Source organism: Lycium ferocissimum, chromosome 9 (assembly GCF_029784015.1).
Source record: "Lycium ferocissimum isolate CSIRO_LF1 chromosome 9, AGI_CSIRO_Lferr_CH_V1, whole genome shotgun sequence".
NCBI classification, from domain to species: Eukaryota; Viridiplantae; Streptophyta; class Magnoliopsida; order Solanales; family Solanaceae; genus Lycium; species Lycium ferocissimum.
The window spans coordinates 44,427,959-44,448,590 of NC_081350.1; the positions used below are offsets into that span (position 1 = coordinate 44,427,959).

General features: G+C 30.4%; 1 protein-coding gene across 1 annotated transcript; it reads left to right on the plus strand.

Annotated features, from left to right (window-relative positions):
• Nucleotides 1-969: 969 nt before the first annotated feature.
• Nucleotides 970-1,659, plus strand: LOC132031945 (uncharacterized). Its single transcript, XM_059421798.1, has one exon. The coding sequence runs from the start codon at nucleotides 970-972 to the stop codon at nucleotides 1,657-1,659; it is 690 nt and encodes a 229-aa protein (XP_059277781.1).
• Nucleotides 1,660-20,632: the final 18,973 nt, after the last annotated feature.

Sequence of the window (20,632 nt, forward strand, 5' to 3'; positions counted from 1 at the left end):
TATTACCGTTGGTTTTAAAAGAAGAACTGTGAGAAGGCAACCTATGAATTCCAGCATAGAAATGAGAGACGGGGGTCTCAGTCTGTAGTGGGAAAAAACAAATTTCCATTTTTTGGATGCTTGCATCCTTGGATAAAGATTAAAATCAATATAACCTTGTCTTCTACCACTGAAGATTTTAAATGAGAACAAAAAAATTGACTAGTGTCCTTTTTATGTGACAGCTTAAACGAGGTTCCTTTGTCAGCTTCAGAAAGACACCTTTAACTAAATGGTGCTACTTGTTCAACATCCAAAGCAATGAATAAAAATTATTGGTTCGATAAAGTTGGCTATTTTGACTTCAAACAGTCAGAAAGGTTTGTTTTTGTCCGATTTTCTTTAAAAACAAAATTCAAGAGTTTCATATGACATTGGAGTTAGACATGATTTCAAACCGTATATTTTACCAAAATCAATAATTATACGACGAGGACATAAACCTTAGCCTCAATATCATTGAAGATGTTAGCTATGACCAATTGGCTTAGTAATTAACTTAATTTTCCAGTTCTCCTTTGGATTTCGTTATCCTATCAGATATTTTTCTACTAACTTAATTAAACAACAATCTCATACAAGTAAGTAACTTCGAATCGACTATATGATTTCACATTGATCGCCTATTCTCCGTTTGAATTAATCTCAAGCTAATGTTATATAACATGAAAATGAAAACAAATTAAAGAACATTACTTTAAGTTCTACCTTTCTCTGTATCTTTTGAAATTCCAAGAGATTTTCTTTTAAGACAAAATCTTACTTTCTTGTCCCAACTTAGTGACTTACAATAGAGTAAAAAAAAGAAAAAGTTAATGTTCCCGCCAAAAATTTACCCCATCGTTCCAAATTCCCATATATTTACAACATTCCCACTCTCTCAGAAAATACACACACAAAACACAAATGAAGGGTACTTCCAAGATAATAATGGCAGCAATATTAATAATGGTTGTGACCCTTGCAATAATTATAGGCCTAGTCTTAGTTCTACTTGTTGAATTCTTCTGTTCCCTCTTACTTCGTCGGCACCAACGGTCAAAAACGGTTATAAATTTCGCGTCAGCCTCCACCACACAACCACCACCAGAGTGTCATGAGCAAGAACAATCTATTGCTCCAACAACTCTTAGTAGCTTTTATGCACAAGGGGTTCTTCATGCTCCAAGAAATTACCTCTTCCCTATAATTTCCACTAAAGATCACAACTTTGATGATCTTGAAATAGTCCGTGAAAATATTCCATACCCTAAATTAGTCCATGAAGTACCACCACTTCAATGTAGCACTAGTACTATGGAGGAACAATTTGTTTACATATCAAATCCAATTTATGATAACGAAAAAATGGGTCTTGATACCCCTTTTGAAACACCTAATTCATCGCCCTCTTGTCTCGAAATAATTTGTAATTCTTCAGAGGAAGATGAAAATTATGGAAGATCATCAATTTCTAGTCCATCTTCAGTACCATTAACTCCGATGAAGGAACTTCCAGCTGAGGCATGTTCAATTTCACTAAGAGGTGCTAGATTACTTGGTACTTCAGGAAGTGACTCTATTAATAGTAACAACTCTTCTTCTTTGTCAGGATCTCCATGTACTTCTCCTTCTTGGTGAATTTTTGCAAAATCTATGTACTTACATTTGTCTAATTAGGCTTGTTCTTTTGTTTCTGTGTTTGCTTAGTTTGTTTAGTTCTTTTTGTTAATAATAGGGATGATTAAAAAGTGGTGATGTGTGAACTGTCTCCTCTAAAAATCTTAGCTATCGGAGAGGAACACTTTTATTTAGTTAATTATGTATTAACAGCTAGTACGTCGTATCGTTGCTTATTCCTTTCTTCATTGAGATAGAGTTGTTGTTCAATGTACCTACACACTTGAGGAAGAGAAGAATACAGCCACTGGCGTGGTGACTAACTATGGTTATTACTCCATTTGCCTCAATTTATGTGACAAATTTTCCTTTTTAGTGCTACGAAAAGAATATTATCTTTCTATATTTAAAAACAATTTAATTTACTCTTAAAGAGATAATTCATAACTACATGAAATATCTCAGGCATGTTCGTTTCACTAACAGATGCTACCTCTCTCTAATAATAGTCTAATTGTAACAACTCTTCTTCTTCTTGGTGAAATTAAATTTGCAAAAAAAAAAAATATATATATATGTACTTAAATTTGTCTAGTTAGGCTTTGTTCTAATGTTTTCTGGTTAGCTTGGTTTATTTACTTCTGGTTATTAATGTAATAGGCAAGCTAAAAAGTTGGTGATAGAAAGAGTAATATATACTTATTACTATTTTAAACTATTATTAGAGATCAACTTGGAAAGTTCTGAAGGCGTGACAATGGGTGCACTAAGAACAAGACCACGCCAAATTTTCTCTTTATGCATTCTAATATAGAATGGCATTTCTCGTTTTCAAGTACTTGCATGTCTCCTAACCGTGAAAGGTTTGGTGGAGTGATAAATACTTTTCCATCTTTAATTAGAGATTTCATATTCGAGCCTTGAATATTATGAGATCGCCTTTGAATTGATACTTGTGTAACTTTCCGACACAAATCTAAATTAGTTGAGCCCACAACGAATACTGTGCCCAACACTGGGAGGAAAACAACAAGTACTTCCTTGTAGGTTTTTAGAGAGACATTCTTTCATCTGCTAAAGGAAAGCAAATGGTGGAATTAAAGAGGCATTTTGTTAGTTTTAACTTATGTATACTGATAGTATTTGTAAAAGAATTTGCATATATCCTTTCACGTAACATACCCCATTCGTCTTAATTACGGTGTTTGACTGTATATAAAATTTTAAAATGAATTTTTTAAAATTTGTGATCTAAAAAAACCATAAACATTTGTGTGACGTAATGAAAATTTTAAAGTTAAATTATGTATTGTAAAAAAAGTAGTAATATAACATTATTTTATGAACATACTAAAAGGGGAAATATTACATAAATTAAAATAAAGAAAATAAAAGATAGTTACACGTGATTATTCATGATAAGTGAGATTAGTAATTAATTCGAAAAATAAAACACGTAACTTGTTATGGCTCATAATATGTTAAACTACTGATAATGATAGAATAGTTAAAATTTAACTAATACAAGTACTCCCTCCGTCTCAAATTATTTGTCGCTTTTTTTATTTACACGCCCCTTAAGAAATATTAATTAAGAGGGGTATTTTGCTAACTTTACTCTTATTTATGTCTAAGTTATAATCTCGCTCCATTAAATATTTAAATGTTTACTCTATTTATATGTCAATTTCATTAATGATTCTATTAAGGGTAAAATGGAAAAAAAATAAGTAATTATGCCTTGAACTTCTAAAATGATAAATAATTTTAAATAACTATTTTTTAGTGATCACGATAAATAATTTAAGACGGAAAAAGTAAAATATATTGTTGGTGTTGGGATTGAGAAGTTGAACGTGAAGTAGGGGTGGACCAAAACAAGACTAGAATAATGGCAAAAGATGACTATTTTTCATGGTAAAACGGACCCTCGTTTTCTGATATGTATGAAACAGAGTTAGAAGAAAACAAAAGATTAAAAAGGAGAAACCTGTGGGGGGTCTTTTGTCCTCTTAGAGAAGGACGACTTGTGTTGTTCTCGATGCATGGCATGCATGTATCCACTTAAACAAAGTTGCTTCACTAGAATCTGCAATAGCTTTGAAAGTGAATGGTCTTGAACTTTTGATCGAAAAATCCTCAAGATTTAAAGAAAACTTGTTAATCTTGAAGCTTTACTCATGAGATAAGTAGGGTCAAAAATTTAAGATCACCCTCCTCCAATATCATTCTTGTAAATCACCCACTAATATCCTACTTATTTTGAATCATATAAATTTTTTCTTTTTTTTCTCCTTCCCTCTGTAGTGCACAGATACTCGATTTTGATGCTGCCATTTAACTTGTGCTCGCTTTTTAAATTTTTTAGTGCGTTTGCCCATCTTGAGACAACTTCAGACACGCGAAATCTAACTTCAAATTTTTATATAGATGAGGTTCAGGCAAAACTGGCTGAAGTTCAACTATTTCTGCCTGAACTCATATGGAACTTCATGTGAAGTAGATATATGTGCAATAAGTTTTAAAAGGTAAGTACAAATTAATGACGATGTCAAAATAGACTGCCCCGCGAAATTCACGCAACACCGCCACCTATTTCTACTTGGAGTTGTCAGAACGAGTTCATCCAACCTAACCTGGCCGGTTGGCCCAATCCATTGGGCTAAAATTTTAGTCCAACCCAAAACGCTTATATGAAATGATATATAAAATGCTAGCCCAGTCTAACTGTAAACAGGCCGTAGGTTAGAACGCTTATGTTTACAAGAAGTCTGAGATAATAGTCAAAATATATTTACAAAATGTCATACACATTACAAATCCTATTACAAAAATTTTTATATTTAAAAAAAAAAGATTATTTTTACAATTTATTTTAAAAAATAGCATTTTGTTTTGAGAAAAAATAATATATTTTTTTAAATTTAAATTTTCCATTTTTTTTAAAAATTAATATTTTTTTTTCTTTTTGCTCAAAAATACCCATTATAAATTTAGAGCTAGGATAGTGATTATTCTTATAAATGTTTAAATCAAATTAAAAAAAAAAAAAAAATCAAGAAAAAAAAAAACGAAAATTAAAAAAAAAAAGTTGAAAATCTAATCTTGTTAAAAAAATGTATGAAATGTTGTTTGGAGTTGCTACTTGTTGCTTGGTTGAAGTTGTTTAAGCTTAAAAATTTGGGGAGAAAATTAAACCGCTCAAAATTTAGTGTGTATGAAAACAATATGAAATTTGATTGTTTGATCAAATTAATGGATGAACTTTTGTTCTACTTAAAATTTTCACATTTGGGTTTTTTCCCATAAATTCAAAAAAAAAAAAATAAGAAAAAACAACTAAAATCTGGAAAAAAAAAAAAAGGTTGAAAATCTAATCTTGTTAAAGAAAATATTGAAAGTTTCTTGTTTGGAGTTTTACTTGTTGCTTTTGTAGTTGTTTAAGCACTAATTATATTAAAAATTTGGGGACACAAATTAAACTCATACAAATTTGGAGAAAGCTACGAAATATGAGGTAATTTTTTAAATTCATTGTTTGATCAAATTAATGGATGAACTTAATATTTAAAAAATATATATAAAAATTATTTTTTTAAAAATTTGAGAAAGTTGGTGTGATTTTTTTTTTTTTCAACTCCTAATGAAGATGATAATGATGATGATGAAAAATATATATATTTTTGGATCCTCAAAAAAAAAATGGAAAATGGAAAATTGAGAGTTTTTTTTTTTTTTTTTTTTTTTGAAAAATATATGAAGGAAGGGGGAAATTAATAAAAAATATCGGAAATTAAAGATGTTTTGTAAATAAGGAAAACTATCGTTAATAATTGTAAAATTTGATCGCCACATCATGTATATATACGCATTTTAATACCGAAAAAATTTGTCCAGCCAATATGACCAACGTAAACAGGCCGTAGGTTTTGAGAAACGTTGGGGGTATTTTAACTATTATCTCCAAGAAGTCTATTTAGATTGTCGATTGCCTGGGTGAGGTGATGCCATTTTTGTGACTACAGATATAGCATTGTGCAATTTTTTGAGCAAGATCAAATACATTTATCCTTCTAGTCACCATCTAAAATGATAAGAGCAGGAAAAAATTGATATTCAAAACATTGCTGTGTTTATATTTCATAACACCCGTTGGAAAAGACAGAAAGAAATACTCCCTCCGTCCCAATTTATGTGACACTTTTTGCTTTTCGAGAGTTAATTTGACTAAACTTTGAAGCTAAATTGGATTAGATTAACTCAATATTTTAAGATTAAAATTTATATATTTGAAAACTACATGAAAAGTACTATAAGTTGCAACTTTTCTCATACTAATTCGGTGGGAAAAAAATCATAAAATATTGGTCAAAGTTCATATAATTTGAATCTCGAGAAGCGAAAAGTGTCACATAAATTAGGATAGAGGGAGTATGTAAGTTCTCACAAACAATAAGAATAATCACAATGTAACATCCTAGTCAGTAGTACTAGTTCCCCGACTACGTCCACTTTTTGTAACATCGCCTTAGGAGTTAGGAGGACGTCCCCTTAGTTGGGATGTTTTTGATAGTCAGTATTTCGTCGCTCATTTGAGCCATAATTCTCCCTGTATGATCAACTTTTAATATTAATATATTATATCTTTCACATCAAAAAAAAAAAAAAAATACTTTCTCCTTATTTTTCTCTTTCCTAAAATTTTATATGTCAAGTTTAATTTTAACCATCAAAGTTTGTGGTGGATGGGATAACAATTTTTTTCATCATTAATTAAAGGTTTTGAGTTTGAGTCTTGGGTATGGATAAATTTTAGTTGGGAATGCTCTCTCCTTTGATGGACTTTACGGGGCACGAATTCAAATTAGTCAAGACTTCAATACCGCATATATCATTTGAACGGAGCATATTCATTAGCAGAGATAAGTGTACATCAACAAAGAAGAATTTAGGAGTCGTTTGGTTAGCGGACTAAGGCCTTGTTTGGATATGATTTGAATCATGATATACTATCAGGTTGATTTGAAGTTGTATTTTTTTCTCATAAACCTAAAAACCCCACAAGTTGTGAAAGCTATCAAAATTTCCCCAACTCTTATATAATCTTATAACCAAATGAGCAAATCATAGTTCATAACAAAGTTAATATGATATCAAAAGGTCTTTCTAAAAAAATATAACATCTATTAATCGAACTTTAATTCAATAAAATTGGAAACTTGAACATGAGTAGTGTAGCTGCTCTTTAAAATAATCCTCCTACATGGTATGAATAATCTCTTCACGCCGAGCATGCATTTCCGATCAGATGACGGAGAAGATGAACTAACATTGTTACTTTGAGTCAAGTTTTACATTTAAAAAATATATTTACCAATTTATGAATCTTTTTTTACAAAATATAAACTTATAGGTCAAGTTTTATATTAAAAAAAAATTGAAATCATGATTTGAAATTCCAAATCATGCCTTTTTAGAGAATTTGAGATTTGAAATCATGATATGAAGTTGAAGTTGAAATTTTGTGCAAATTACATAAGCAAACGCTGATTTAAATTCAAAATATGAAATCATTATTTCATACAGATGACCAAACGCCTACTAAGTTATCTCGGATTATAGCTCTGGAATTATAATTCTTTATTAATTTATTCAATTTGGGAGGTGGGATACAATAACACCAAATTTAATAGAATAAGATGAGATATTCATATTATACCTTCAATCAAACGAAATATAAATTTAATCTTAAACTTAATTCTGAAATATCTCGCCTTATCAATGAACAAAACGATCCCTAAACAGTAATATATATAGCTGTGTGAACTTACAGTAACAAAAACAAATATAATGTTACCTTGGTTGGCCAGGATAAGTCCATTAGATTGGTTGGTCACAATAAATTGTCTCCATTTGAAAATTTAATTTATCAGAGTAGCAGAGTTGCAGGACGTGGCAACAGTGGATGGTATGGGCCTGTGGCTCATTCGTCCACTTCTCATTGAAAAGTGATCCATGAACAATGTCACGACCATCTAGGCAGGAAATGGTCCAGATAAAGTATCTTTGCCATCTGTCCATTTCCTAATTATTTATCGTCAGTTCAATGTCTTTAGATGATCTAATTTATTAAAACGGAAAAGGGCCAAATATACCCTTGTACTATTGGAAAAGGATTAAATATACCCCTCGTTATATTTTTGGTTCAAATATATCCCTACAGTTATATTTTAAGTTCAAATACACCCCTCATTATACGTTGGGTTTAAAATATATCCCTTATTTTTTACAGAACAAAGTGTCACCATTTTATTGGCCTATTTTAAATTATCCTTTAATTAATTAAAATTTAATCCATAATCATCCAATTAAAAGACCCATACCCGTATCCGTGGCATACCCAAAAAATTAAAAGCAAGCTTGGCTTCTTCAATGGCCCATATGACCACGGGATCAAAGCACCATTCGATCCCAAAGGCTCGCACCAACCTTGACTCATGAGACAAAAGGTTTCCATTCAAACCTTACCAAATAGATAAAGTCCATTTTTGAAGAAAGCCTACATTTCTCAAGGACACCCCACGTGATCCTCCCCCCCCCCCCCCCCCCCCCCCCCTAAGCCAACTTTCTTTTTCAAAATTAGTTTGAACAAATTTTTTCATAATAACGAAATTCGCTTCATTACATTCATTGATAATCGACTAATAAACTAAGGATACAAGAAATGGTCCATTTCTTCCCTACGGATAATTTAATACGACTATCTCCCGCCACCCCGCAATAAGGGAGCAAAATATTCGTCCATGATAATTTAGATCGGAACGGCTATTTCTTCTAGTCATATACTATGTCGGCCATTGAAGAAGCTTTTTTCAAGCTTGCTTTTAATTTTCCGTTGGGTATGGGTCTTTTAATTGGATCCGTATTATGGGTTAAATTTTAATTAATTAAAGGATAATTTAAAATAGGTCAATAAAATGGTTATCCCTCCGTTAAAAATGAGGGGTATATTAGACTCAAAGTATATTATATTTGAACCTAAAATATAACGGCGGGATATATATATATTTGGCCCTTTTCCGTTTATAAAATATAATGATATATTATATATATATATATATATATATATATATATATATATATATATATATATATACTATACACATAATATAGATCATATACATATAATATACATAATCCGTGTATACTTTACATATTGAAAAATAAGTATGATCGAACTGTACATATTGATAAGTTTTTCTTATTTATTGAAGAGAGTGAAATTAGCCCACTTGGATGTGTTTGAGTTTTGTCATGTATTAAAAATATATATTAAACTATTAAAGAAACGAGACATTTATTTGTTAATTTTGAATTTGTCGCACGAGGTTAATTTTTTTGTTAATAATGAGTGACATTAAAATTCGAAATTGAGATTTCTGTTTGTTTTTATATCATACTATTACATATTCACATTATGCGATCACCTTATTAAAATTTAAACGGATTGAAATACTTATTGTAGAGACGGTAAAGGTGTTGGGATAAAAATATTTCGTTGTTTGGGCAATTAATTTTATAATTTTTATAAATTTATTTTTAATGTTATACCTTTTAATGAGAGATCGATGCCTAATTTTTATACGAAAAAGAGATTGATATTTTTTTTTTACAGGATCATTTTCTTCTATTCAAATAGTTAAGAGTTGTCTTCACTCATTTCCTCCTTCTCTTTAGTGCTTCACCATTTCAATTTAAATATTTAGTTTGACTAAACATGAAGAGTTGTCTTTACTCATTTCCTCCTCCTTCTCTTTCGCGCTTTACCATTTCAATTTAAATATTTAATTTGACTAAACATGAAATTTAAGAATAAGGAATACTTTTAAATTTTTGTGGTCTTAAATTAATCATGTATAATGTACTAAAATATTTTTTTAATCTTATAATCTTAAACATGCATGTCATGTAAGTTTCGAAATCAGAGAGTTATCCAATATAAAAAGAGATACAATGTAAACACTTAAAATGAAACGGAACAAATGTGGGTCGGAAATATAAAGGAAATCAATGCTAAAATTGAATACTTTGAAAGAAAAAGGACTTCTTGCTTGTTCGCATAAAGAAAATATATCACATAAAATGAGATAAATAAACCAAGAAAGTATTACTCCCTCCGTCCCAAAAAGATTATCCTTTTTTGACTTAGCATAAAGTTTAAGAAATAGAGGAAGACTCTTGAAATGTGTGGTCTAAAACAAGCCTTAAATATTTATGTAGCTGTAAATCATCTCATAAAGTTAAATTATTTCTAAATATAGAAAGTGATAATCTTTTTGGGAAAGATTAAAAAAAAAAAAAAAAATTGGGACAGATGGAGTACGACATTTAACGTGGGGACGTCGTGTTTCGCTTATTTTAAATTTTTAGCCAAAACCAGGTGATGACAAAACAAAGGGCAGAAAAGAAAAAAAAAAAATGCCAATAAATAAATAAACCACTTGACCTAACTGATTTACTTTCCAGCTTCGTATAATTATTACTTTCTTTCAATATAAATATAATTCCAATTATTGTCCTATAAATACTAAGCTCTTGACATCTGTCTTTCTTCAACCAGAGAGCCTTTGTTTTTCTTTTCTCTTCTTCTTTTTTCATCATAGAGAAAATAAATAAATTAATGGCTTCACATAAAGTTATTACTGTCTCTACTACCTCCGATAATGCCACCGGAGAATCACTGCCTGCAAACTGTCCGAAAGGACAGTGCTTATGCTCGCCAACTACCCATAAAGGATCTTTCAGGTATATTTACTATTACTATATGTATATTTAAAATAATAATTTTAATCTTATATATATAGTATGATTTTTCTACTAAAGATGACCCCTTTCACGCCTCTAGCTCTGTCCCAATTTGTAACAGATTCTTGTATCTCACAAGAAGTGGCGTAGCCACGATTAGTTTAGCGGTTCAATTGAATTTCTTTTTTGAAAACTACTACTGCACAAACACTGTAGCAGTCGGAGTAGAATTTTCACCAAGAGATTATTATGTATACGTAAAGAAAATAAGTGAATTTTTGTGAATGAGATTTTGGATGACCCCCTACGGCTCTCTAACTCCGCTCTATATATATGCGTATGTGGAGCCACATACGGCTAAGGGGGTTGAATCCCTTCGGCAGAGATTTATACTGTTTATCCTTGATTAAAATTATTATTATGTATAGATAGTAAATGTTGAAATTCGACTTTTTCGTGTGTTTATTTTTTTATATTTGAACCCCTTATGTGTGTGTGTGTTTGTGTGTGTGAATCTCAGTATACTAGAGGTTTTCAGGGTAATGTCAAAGGTATTTGAAAATTATTTCCTATATTTCATTTGTTGTGTCATAGTTAGACTAGACAAAGTTAATGAAGCTAGGAAGTATCATTCTTTTTAAATATATTAAAAAGGGTGGTATGACACATAATTTTTTTAAAAGAGAAGTACTTAAATTGGAGTTTGAAAATTTTGAATTTCCTTTATAAAATTTCTTGTTCTGCTCCTAAAAACATTAGACGATCACTCTTTTGAAACGGTGATAGTATATATCTTTACTTATGAAATTTTGAATATCAGGTGCAGGTATCACCGTAGTTCTCCTTCTGGTGAGACAACAAGCGCATGGTTCAAGAGATCAAAATCCATGCCTGTTAATAAGCAGAATAACATGCCTTCAATTTCACCCAAATCAGTCGAATCTACTTAGAAGTTTAGTTTGTACTTTTCCTATATATATATATATATATGTTTGACAGGATAAATGGAAAAGTACCCTGGTCTCTTCTATCCTCTTGAATATGTTATATGTACAGTGCAGACTATGATAATGCAAGGAACTAATTTTGCCTCTCTCTATTCTCTGCTGATTATATAACACTCCTCTGTCAAAAAAAAATTGTCTTACTTTCCTTATTAGTTTGTCCCGAAAAGATTTACACATTTTTATATTTAAAAATTATTTAACTTTAAGAGATGATTTAAAGTCATATAAATATTTAAGGCTTGTTTTGAATCATACATTTCAAAAGTCTTCTTTTATTTGTTAAACTCTGTGTCAACTCAATTTAAGACAATTTTTTCTGAAAGGCGGGAATAGTGAAGTGGAGTCAGAATTTAAAATTTATGAATTCCAAATTTGACATTCAATTCATAAATCATTCTAAATATTGAGTTCGCAATAAAAGGTTTAAGCATAAAAGTTAATTTGTCCGAACACATACTTATATTGTAACTTCGGCCCGAGTCTTACAAGCTACCAGCTTAATTTAGGCTATGTTGCAACATACGTCATGTGTTACAACATTTTATTACAATATTAAAGTAGGAAGGTCGAGAACATTCGTGATAATTAGTGCCCATTTGGATATAATTTGATTGAGATTTGGAAAAAGTCGTACTTACATTAAATTGCAATAGGGTATCTGAAAGTTGGAGCCGTGTTTGGATATGAAAATAGTAGTGAGGTTGTGTAAGTGAAAACTTGAATAGCTTCAAGACCTGTTTTTCAAACTTTAAATTTTATATTTCATCCTCCAAAATTTATTTTTTTTTAGGAAAAAAAATCTTATTCATTGTCAAAGGACGCCTCCTATATATATATATATTTGTAAAAATCTAAACCCACAGACAACCATCCTAATCTTATGTGCTTGGGGGATGGAATCAATATAATAAGTAACATTTATTTTGTAATACTAGTAGTGTATTAAATCCTTTATAAAAGGCATTTTTAATTTCAGAAAAAAAGAAGGTCCGGGACTCACAAATTTATTTACAAAGGTGAACTAATCCTCTTTTCTTTAATGTTACTCCACTTAATTGTTGCAATAGGCATTGCTTACTCAGCACTTATCAATTATCATGGACCAAAATTAATATAATGGATAAGATCAACAAGAATAAGCAACTACAGATAATATTACTGTGTTTGTTGACATTATTTGATGTTTAATTACTGATATTATTATTGACAAAAAGAATGGAGGTTGTGGTCTCCCGCAGTCAGATTTTACTTTTCAAATGTGAATATTTAGCTTTTCAATTGTTTATTTTGTCATGTATTATTTGTTTAGCTCTAACATTAGAGTTTCAAAGGTCAGATCGAGTTGATTTGTAAAGTTATTATCATAATGTTATTACCTTGAGGTAAATATTCTATAATTAAGGAATTTTTAACTTTTTGAATGAAAACTGTAGGAATTATCTGAAGGGAAAATCTCAGGTAAAATCTTCATATAATTTGAACTTTTCTAGTAGTGTAATTTAAGTGGCTTGATCGTCTTAATGTATATGTTTCGAGCCATCAGCATATTATTATTATTATTTAGTTGGAGTGTGGGGTAGGGTGGGTGAGAAATGACATCAATTCTAGACCAACTGAATAGAACCTTAGGAGATATTATAGCATGGGACCAATCATCAAAAGACGTGGGAATCTATGTTTTCATTAATTATCACGCAAAATTGGAAGGAGAGGGATATATTTCATATTATCTGCATTGTTCTAGTGGATAATGGAACAATTATTTTTTGTGATGGATTATAATACTCTATAGGGAGATGATCAAATTCGTTTGGTGGATATCATATTTAAGTCAATGAAAAGAAGAAAAAGGAGAATTTAAAATTGAGAGGAAAACGTAGTGCGTCAGTACTATAAGATGCTCCATTTCTTTGATAATGACTTATGGGAAGAACATTTGGGCAAAAAGATATGCATCCAAATCATCCACTAACTAAATAAATTTCTAATATATATAAGTGCCTTAAAGGGACGAACACAACATACTCAACTTATACTAAAAGCTTTATAAATTATACACGCAATAAATATTTATACCATAAGCTATATAACTTGTACATTTTATCCAACTATTTTTAATCCCACGTGGACATATATCATAGTACTTAATATTTATTTCATTCTCATGTATACGCGTATGCACATAAATTTTAATTCTCTGACACATTTATTTCCTCCGTGCACTTTTACTTGTTCACTTTTAACTTTTCACGTTCTTACTGAATGTTTATTCTCTTCCCATGTATAGACGTATGCAGTTTAATTTTAATTCTCCTACACAAATTTATTTCCTCCCTACACTTTTACTTGTTCACTTTGGACTTTTCACGTTCTTTAAGAATTAATAAATCCCACGTAGATATATGTCATAGTATAGAATATTTATTCTCTTCTCATGTATACACGTATGCACTTCAATTTTAATTCTCCAATACATATTTATTTCCTCCGTGCACTTTTACTTGTTCACTTTTGGCTTTTCACGTTCTTGCTGAATATTTATTTTCTTCTTATGTATACATGTATGCACTTCAATTTTAGTTCTCCGACACATATTTATTTCCTCGTGTACTTTTACTTGTTCACTTTTGGCTTTTCACGTTTTTAATATTTATTCTGTTAATGTAAATGTAAGCGCTTCCCTTTTAGTTCTATTACACATATTTATTTTCTCCGTGCACTTTTATGTTCACTTTTGACTTTTCACGTTATTTAAGAATTAATAAATGAAGTACTCCTCCGTCATATTACCATATTATTAATGACTTTTAGCACGTTCTTTAAATTAATAAATAAATCTATATTCTTGACTTTTCTATCTTGACTTTTAAATTCTTTAAGAATTAATAAAAATGAAGTCTCAATTTCGTCCATATTACTTGGCCACATTACTAAAAATATATGTCTATTTTTTCATTCTATATTTTTCTTCTTCTTTTCTTCTTATATATAAACACAACAACAATAAGTTGTACAAAAAGCAACTGAAATTGTACTCTAAGCAAGGATTAACATGTGTACGTTTCAGAAGTTGAACATTAATTCTACCTCTTGTGTGTCCACAGGTCTGCAGTGTCTTAATTGTCCTTTCATTTGCTTCATTTGGCACGTACTCCCTTTGTCTCAATTTAAGTGTCTACGTTTAACTAGACACGGAGTTTAAGAAATAAAGATAGACTATCTTGTGGTTCTAAATTAAAAATCTACATAGTATAATAAAATATCCTTTGAATCTTGTAATTATAAACTTGACATGTCGGATGTTTGAATTGTAAACTTACTAAATATAAAAAGAGGCGGACATAACCAAAATAAGATAAATTTTAACAATAATTGAGAAATTAAAGGGAAAAATAAGACGAAAAGAAAAAAAATATGGAGACTCACTAAGGAGAATCGCAGTATCCTTTGCAAAATATACAAACCATAAAGACTAACTAAATTGAGAACCAAATTAATCATGTTGGGCCCTGTAAATCGCACGGGCATAGTTTGCTAGTATACCTCTTATAAGGGTGTTAATTAAGCTTTTTATTTTTATTTTTTAGTTTGGATTGTTTGAAATGATCATAATAAAGAAAAAGATTTTATTAATTAGTTTGATCTGAAAATTATAAAAGAACAAACTAACTGATGAAAAACGACTTCGCGTTGGGCAAATTGTGTTAATGATTCAGTGTTTAGCTCAAGTTGACACCTCCATTTTGACGAAAGCAAATATCGGGTGAATTATAATCTAACTCATTTATTAATTCAACTCATTTTAACCTTTACAGAATACGGTTAAGTGCAACAGTAACCTCGTTTGTGTATGTTATTTAAAACATAGCCAGTATTTATAATGTATTTAAATTATAGCTAGATTCGCTTCTTGTCCTGAAGTAAAATTCTTGTAGCTAGCTCAAACTTCAAGTCAGCGTCTTAAAAACACTTAATTTCAATTAGTTGGAGGTTAAGCGTGATTAATTACTCAAATGTCATAAGGATCATAATTATAAGTTATTAATTATTGAAGAACCAAAAATACAACTGTTTCATAAAAGTATATTCACTAAATGATCTTATTAAAATTTAATCTTCATATTATAATGATCTCCAATTAAGTCGCTATCTCATCTCAAAGATAAGATCTTGTAGAAAAGGATTTACTTTTGCAAAAGGATATCCGAGAATCGTATATTCCTAGTAAGCTGATGACACTTGTTGGAGAATTGAGTCATCTATTCGTCCTTTGGCCAAACTAGTAGTAATTGCCTCTCCTAAGTCAAATGTATGACAAAACCTAAAAATACTCACTATTTTCCCATTGAAATTTCTATTTTCACATATATTATATTGAATCAGTGAGAAAAGAAAAAATAGAAGTGTTTTCACACGGAAAAATTAGAAAGTTTCTCAGCATTTTAATGAGAATATGTTTCCCACCATGCGTTTACCAGTAAGCTAGTTCAGTGAGAATGAGAAGGGAAAATCATGTTTTATAACACAAATTTTCCCTAATTCGCGGTGAGAAAACATTTATTTCTGGTAACGTGAGTTTGTCTTTTGTTATCACGCTGGAGTGGCTAGGAAATTGATTCCGATGAGAAAAGCACAACTAAAGCATGGCACACTTGCTATAGTGGCTAAGGTTCTTTTGTATGTCAATGATACTTTATTTTATTCAATTTTTATATATATACATTAATAGAATAAAAACCTTTTTTACAGTATATTAACATATTTTAGAGAAAAGATCTAATATACATCTAATTAATCAGTGATGAATTCAGAATTTTAAGAACATGAATATGGGGGACGGACCACAAACGTGAGATATCATTGAATTCACGATTCCAATATATAATTGCCAAAAGAGATGGGAGGATAGCCATATCTTTTTCTTTTTAAAAAGAGTTTTAAAGTCTACATAGCGAAGGTAATGATATTTTCCCTTATTAATTAAGTTGCGTAGAAATTAATTAGAGGTAATCCTCTCTATCTTCTAATGATGAGAAAAAGAAAAGAACAAAAAGCTTACATTAAATATCATCAAAAGGGTCCCTTGAAAGGGAATGCTACTCTACTAATCGAGGTTAAATTCTTTATTTCTTTTTGAAGTTCTCATTTTAGAGTAAATATCTCAAAATATCACTGGTATGAGGAATTATGTAAAAAAATCGTTGAAGCTTTGTTTTGTATCATAAAATCGCTTTCAACTTAGCTTTTCTTATAAAATCACTCAATCAAATTTGTCATTAAAAAACTCCACTTTGCCCCTTAACATTTTGGGTTTAGGAAATAATACCCCCTTCACATTTGAAAGGGGTAATAAACTCTCTTGATCTTAAATCAATGGCTAGAAATGATACCCCCTTCACATTTGAAAGGGGTAATAAACTCTCTTGATCTCTTGATTGCTATTAATATAAAAAATTGTGATTTAAAAAATTTGTCTTTTATGGTAATTTTTTTTTCTAATTTATTAACTTTGGCAATCTAGGCAATTACAAGAAATGGTTTATGTGATTCTTGAAGCAAAACTTCTCCATATTATCGTGGTCATTCTTTTTGTAACAAAACTAGACAGTATCATATGACTGATAACAAATTTAAACATTTCATAAATATAATTAAACATAAAAATGCACAAAAGACCGTCTAACCAATTTAAACATTACATATCATCAAACGGGTCCCTTGAAAGGGAATGCTACGCTACTCATGGTAGTTAAACTCTCTATTATCTTTTTGAAGTTCTTATTTTATCTATGCAAGGATTGTGTCTTCATGTGAACAAAGTGACGTTAGGGCTGTTATACACTGACTTTTTTGTGCAAACAAACAGAAAGGGGAGAGGACAAGGAGAAGATGGATGATGATGCTTTTCTTAGTCTGATTTTACTAGAGGACATGCACAGGATTGAAATTCCCAACACTACTCCTCCACCGCCTTATACTGTTACCCCTTTTCATGTTTAAAAGATGGTGAATATATAGCATCTCAAATAAAAAGTTAAACATATTGTCGGGTTTTGTTGAGTTAGATATTGTTGAAAACGACCAAGCGAGTTTATTAATTGTCGAAGGTTTAGGTTGAATCTAACTATTCAAAATTGTTGGATCAGTAGTAGAACGTTGATTATTAAATTTGAATTCATTTGAAGTTGATTTGGGTAGATATTAAAGCAGAAACATGTTGGTGAAATTTCTGAGCAAGTCACGGTGATCTGTTAAGACTATTGAACAATTTGTTTTAAAATTACCAGATGATTTGTACTAAAGTCCTAGTTATCTACCGGAACTTGTAGCAAGACAAGTCTTTGCCCATCCATAAAAAAACTCTTGGTAATCCATAGAGCTTGTGTATAGTTTATTTCAAAGTTACTACACAATTTATACTAAAAATCTTGGTGTTCCATTAGGACTTGTGGCATGACACGTCTTTGCCCCAACTCATTTGAATTTCTCATGATTCACCGAGACCTACAACCAAATTTTGACCCGCAAGTTATTTAGCTAAATTTATTAAACGAGATCAAATCTCATACTATGAGCACGAAAATATTGTATTTGTGCAATTCACTCATACAAAAACTGAACTTCATACACGAAAGTCTGAAGTTTTAAAAAATCAAATTCTAATTGAGACCTTTGGATCTAGAGTTAGGCTGTGCCAGAGCCAATATTCGAATTTGGAATTAAGGCTCTGCCAAAGCAAAAATTTGGATAAGAAGTTAAGGTTTGAATTTAAATTTATTTCTTAAATTTGAAGTTAAGCTTTGCAGAGCCAAACTTCAAATTCGATAGTCTGAATCTTTTAACTTTAGATTCACGATTTCAACTCCAAATTTGCATATCTAAATTAATTATGAAACGGCTAAACTTTAACAAATTATAAATTTCAAATTTTCTTTAAATAAAGATTATAAAAACTGTTATTTTCGCACATCGCTCCTTGTTATGAAAGGAATGAAGAAAAGAGAAATAACGCGGGTGGTAGAACAATTTACATTTTGGAGCGATAATGGGCCTTTCATGATTGCTTATGCATCCTTTGTCCCTTAGGATAATGAGTTATTCTCACAAATTCCCCTATTTCGGCGTGGTCTTTAATTTTGCCCCTTAAATTGTGGTCTTTAATTTTTGTCTTTCATCACTGTTGGCAGTATAAATTAAAATACGGCTGGCATAGTTAGCGTTTAGTTTCGGCACATGAATCATAACATCTTATAAGTTATGCCGGACAAAGCAAAACTTTCAACATTCAACATAATCTAAAAAAGACATAAATTTAGATTTCGTTTGGCACAGTTAGCATTTAACTTCGGCATATGTATCATCACATTCACACAAGTTATGCCAGAAAAGAGAAAACTTTCAACACTTGACATAATCTGAAAAATACTATACAACTTATAACTTAATTACTACAGAACTTGTGCCGAGCGAGACAAAAGTTTAGTTGCCGAAGATAAGAATATTATAGAACTTATGCCGAGCGAAGGATATCTGAATATTTTCATTCATAAGCAGCAGAGGACAACAATTAAAGACCACAGATATGAAGGCTAAAACTTAAAGACCAGTCCTTATGAAGCATAATCCATGCAAAAAAAAATTGTAGGACAATTGCAATCGCAAAGCCCATACTCACTTTAGGGCTTTCAGGAATCAAGTACTCGGCCCAATACGTGCTTAAGCATGGCTAGTTTCGTTTTGTATATATTTTCAGGCATTTCATCAAGTTTTCTCTTCTTCTTGGTAGTAATAGCACGGGTTAATCACGTTTTAGTCATGTAATTTAAAAGTAGTCCTTATCATATTATTAAATTCTAATTGTGAAATTTGAAACTTCATAATAATGGCTATTTTTTAATTCCAAGAGCATAAAAGTGGTTATTAGAGAATATAAATAACTTCTATTACAAAATTAGGGTCGAGGAACAGGTTGGAGGACAAACGATAAATTAACTCACACTTATTGTATGTGAGCTTGGACCGATATTATTTGATTGTAAGCATTGGTGAAGTTTGGCCTTGATCAAATTATATTGAAACTCATAGTCGCTCTCCCATTTTACTACTAATTGACACGATTTTAGCATCAAAATCGTACCACTTATCCTAAAATTCACGATGAATTGTTTGTGTTTTCTCAAAATCTTCATTGAGAAAAAAAGAGAGTAAAGAACTACATACACGTGTTTGTTAAAAAAAACGTACACGTGTTTGGACTATATATATTAGAATTTCTAGTTGAACTCATAAGTCCCAAATGAACTTTAAAAGTACTGTGAAGAATATTGCAATTTTTAAAAAGAGAATGGGAATCTAATTCTATGTTACACATAATATTTATATATATTTCTTTTTTGGTACAATGGAAAAAAAAATATTTTATATTTCTTGCGAAAATGTGAAAACATCAGAGAAAGCATGAAACAGGTTTTGTTTTGGTTTATTACTAGTATATGATTTCCCGCCATCACTCATCAGATATGGTTTTCTAAACTGTAGCTTGTCATTACTGACCAAAGCTATTTATTAATCCTTTAGAATGTACTATTACACGAGAAAATATTAGTCTACATGCTAAAAGAAAAAGAAAAAAATGAAAATGAGAAAATATTCATGTTGCTACACGAGTGCTTTTTCATTTAAGGATTGTAATTTACATGCATTGATCATATAATTTTTCTTACAATCATTATATTCTAACTTTATATGTGATTATTTTTTATGTGACTTGATAGTATCAAAAGAATTCACATTAAAAGTTAAAGTCTTTCATTGGTAACATGCAAGGGAAAATATTATCTGCTTAAAGTATATACATACACAAAATCAACAAAGTGCATGTCATATATCTTTTACATGAAATTTATTACTTAACCATAGTTATAATGTCTATTTTTATTTAAATATGGATGACAAAGTTGTTCTAGAATGCCGTGTATGCGTGTTGTTCTTTAACTTTTCCTCTATGCCAAAGACGTGTGTAGAAAGGTACCACTGAATTTCCAAATAAAAATCAAGATGCCAATTACATTGAAAGTTCATTTTCATTTTTTTTTCTTTTCAATCTTCTTCTCCTTTATTACTCACATAGTCACATGTCTAAACCTCACTCAAGAACAGAGAAAACGGAGCTCTTTTAAAGG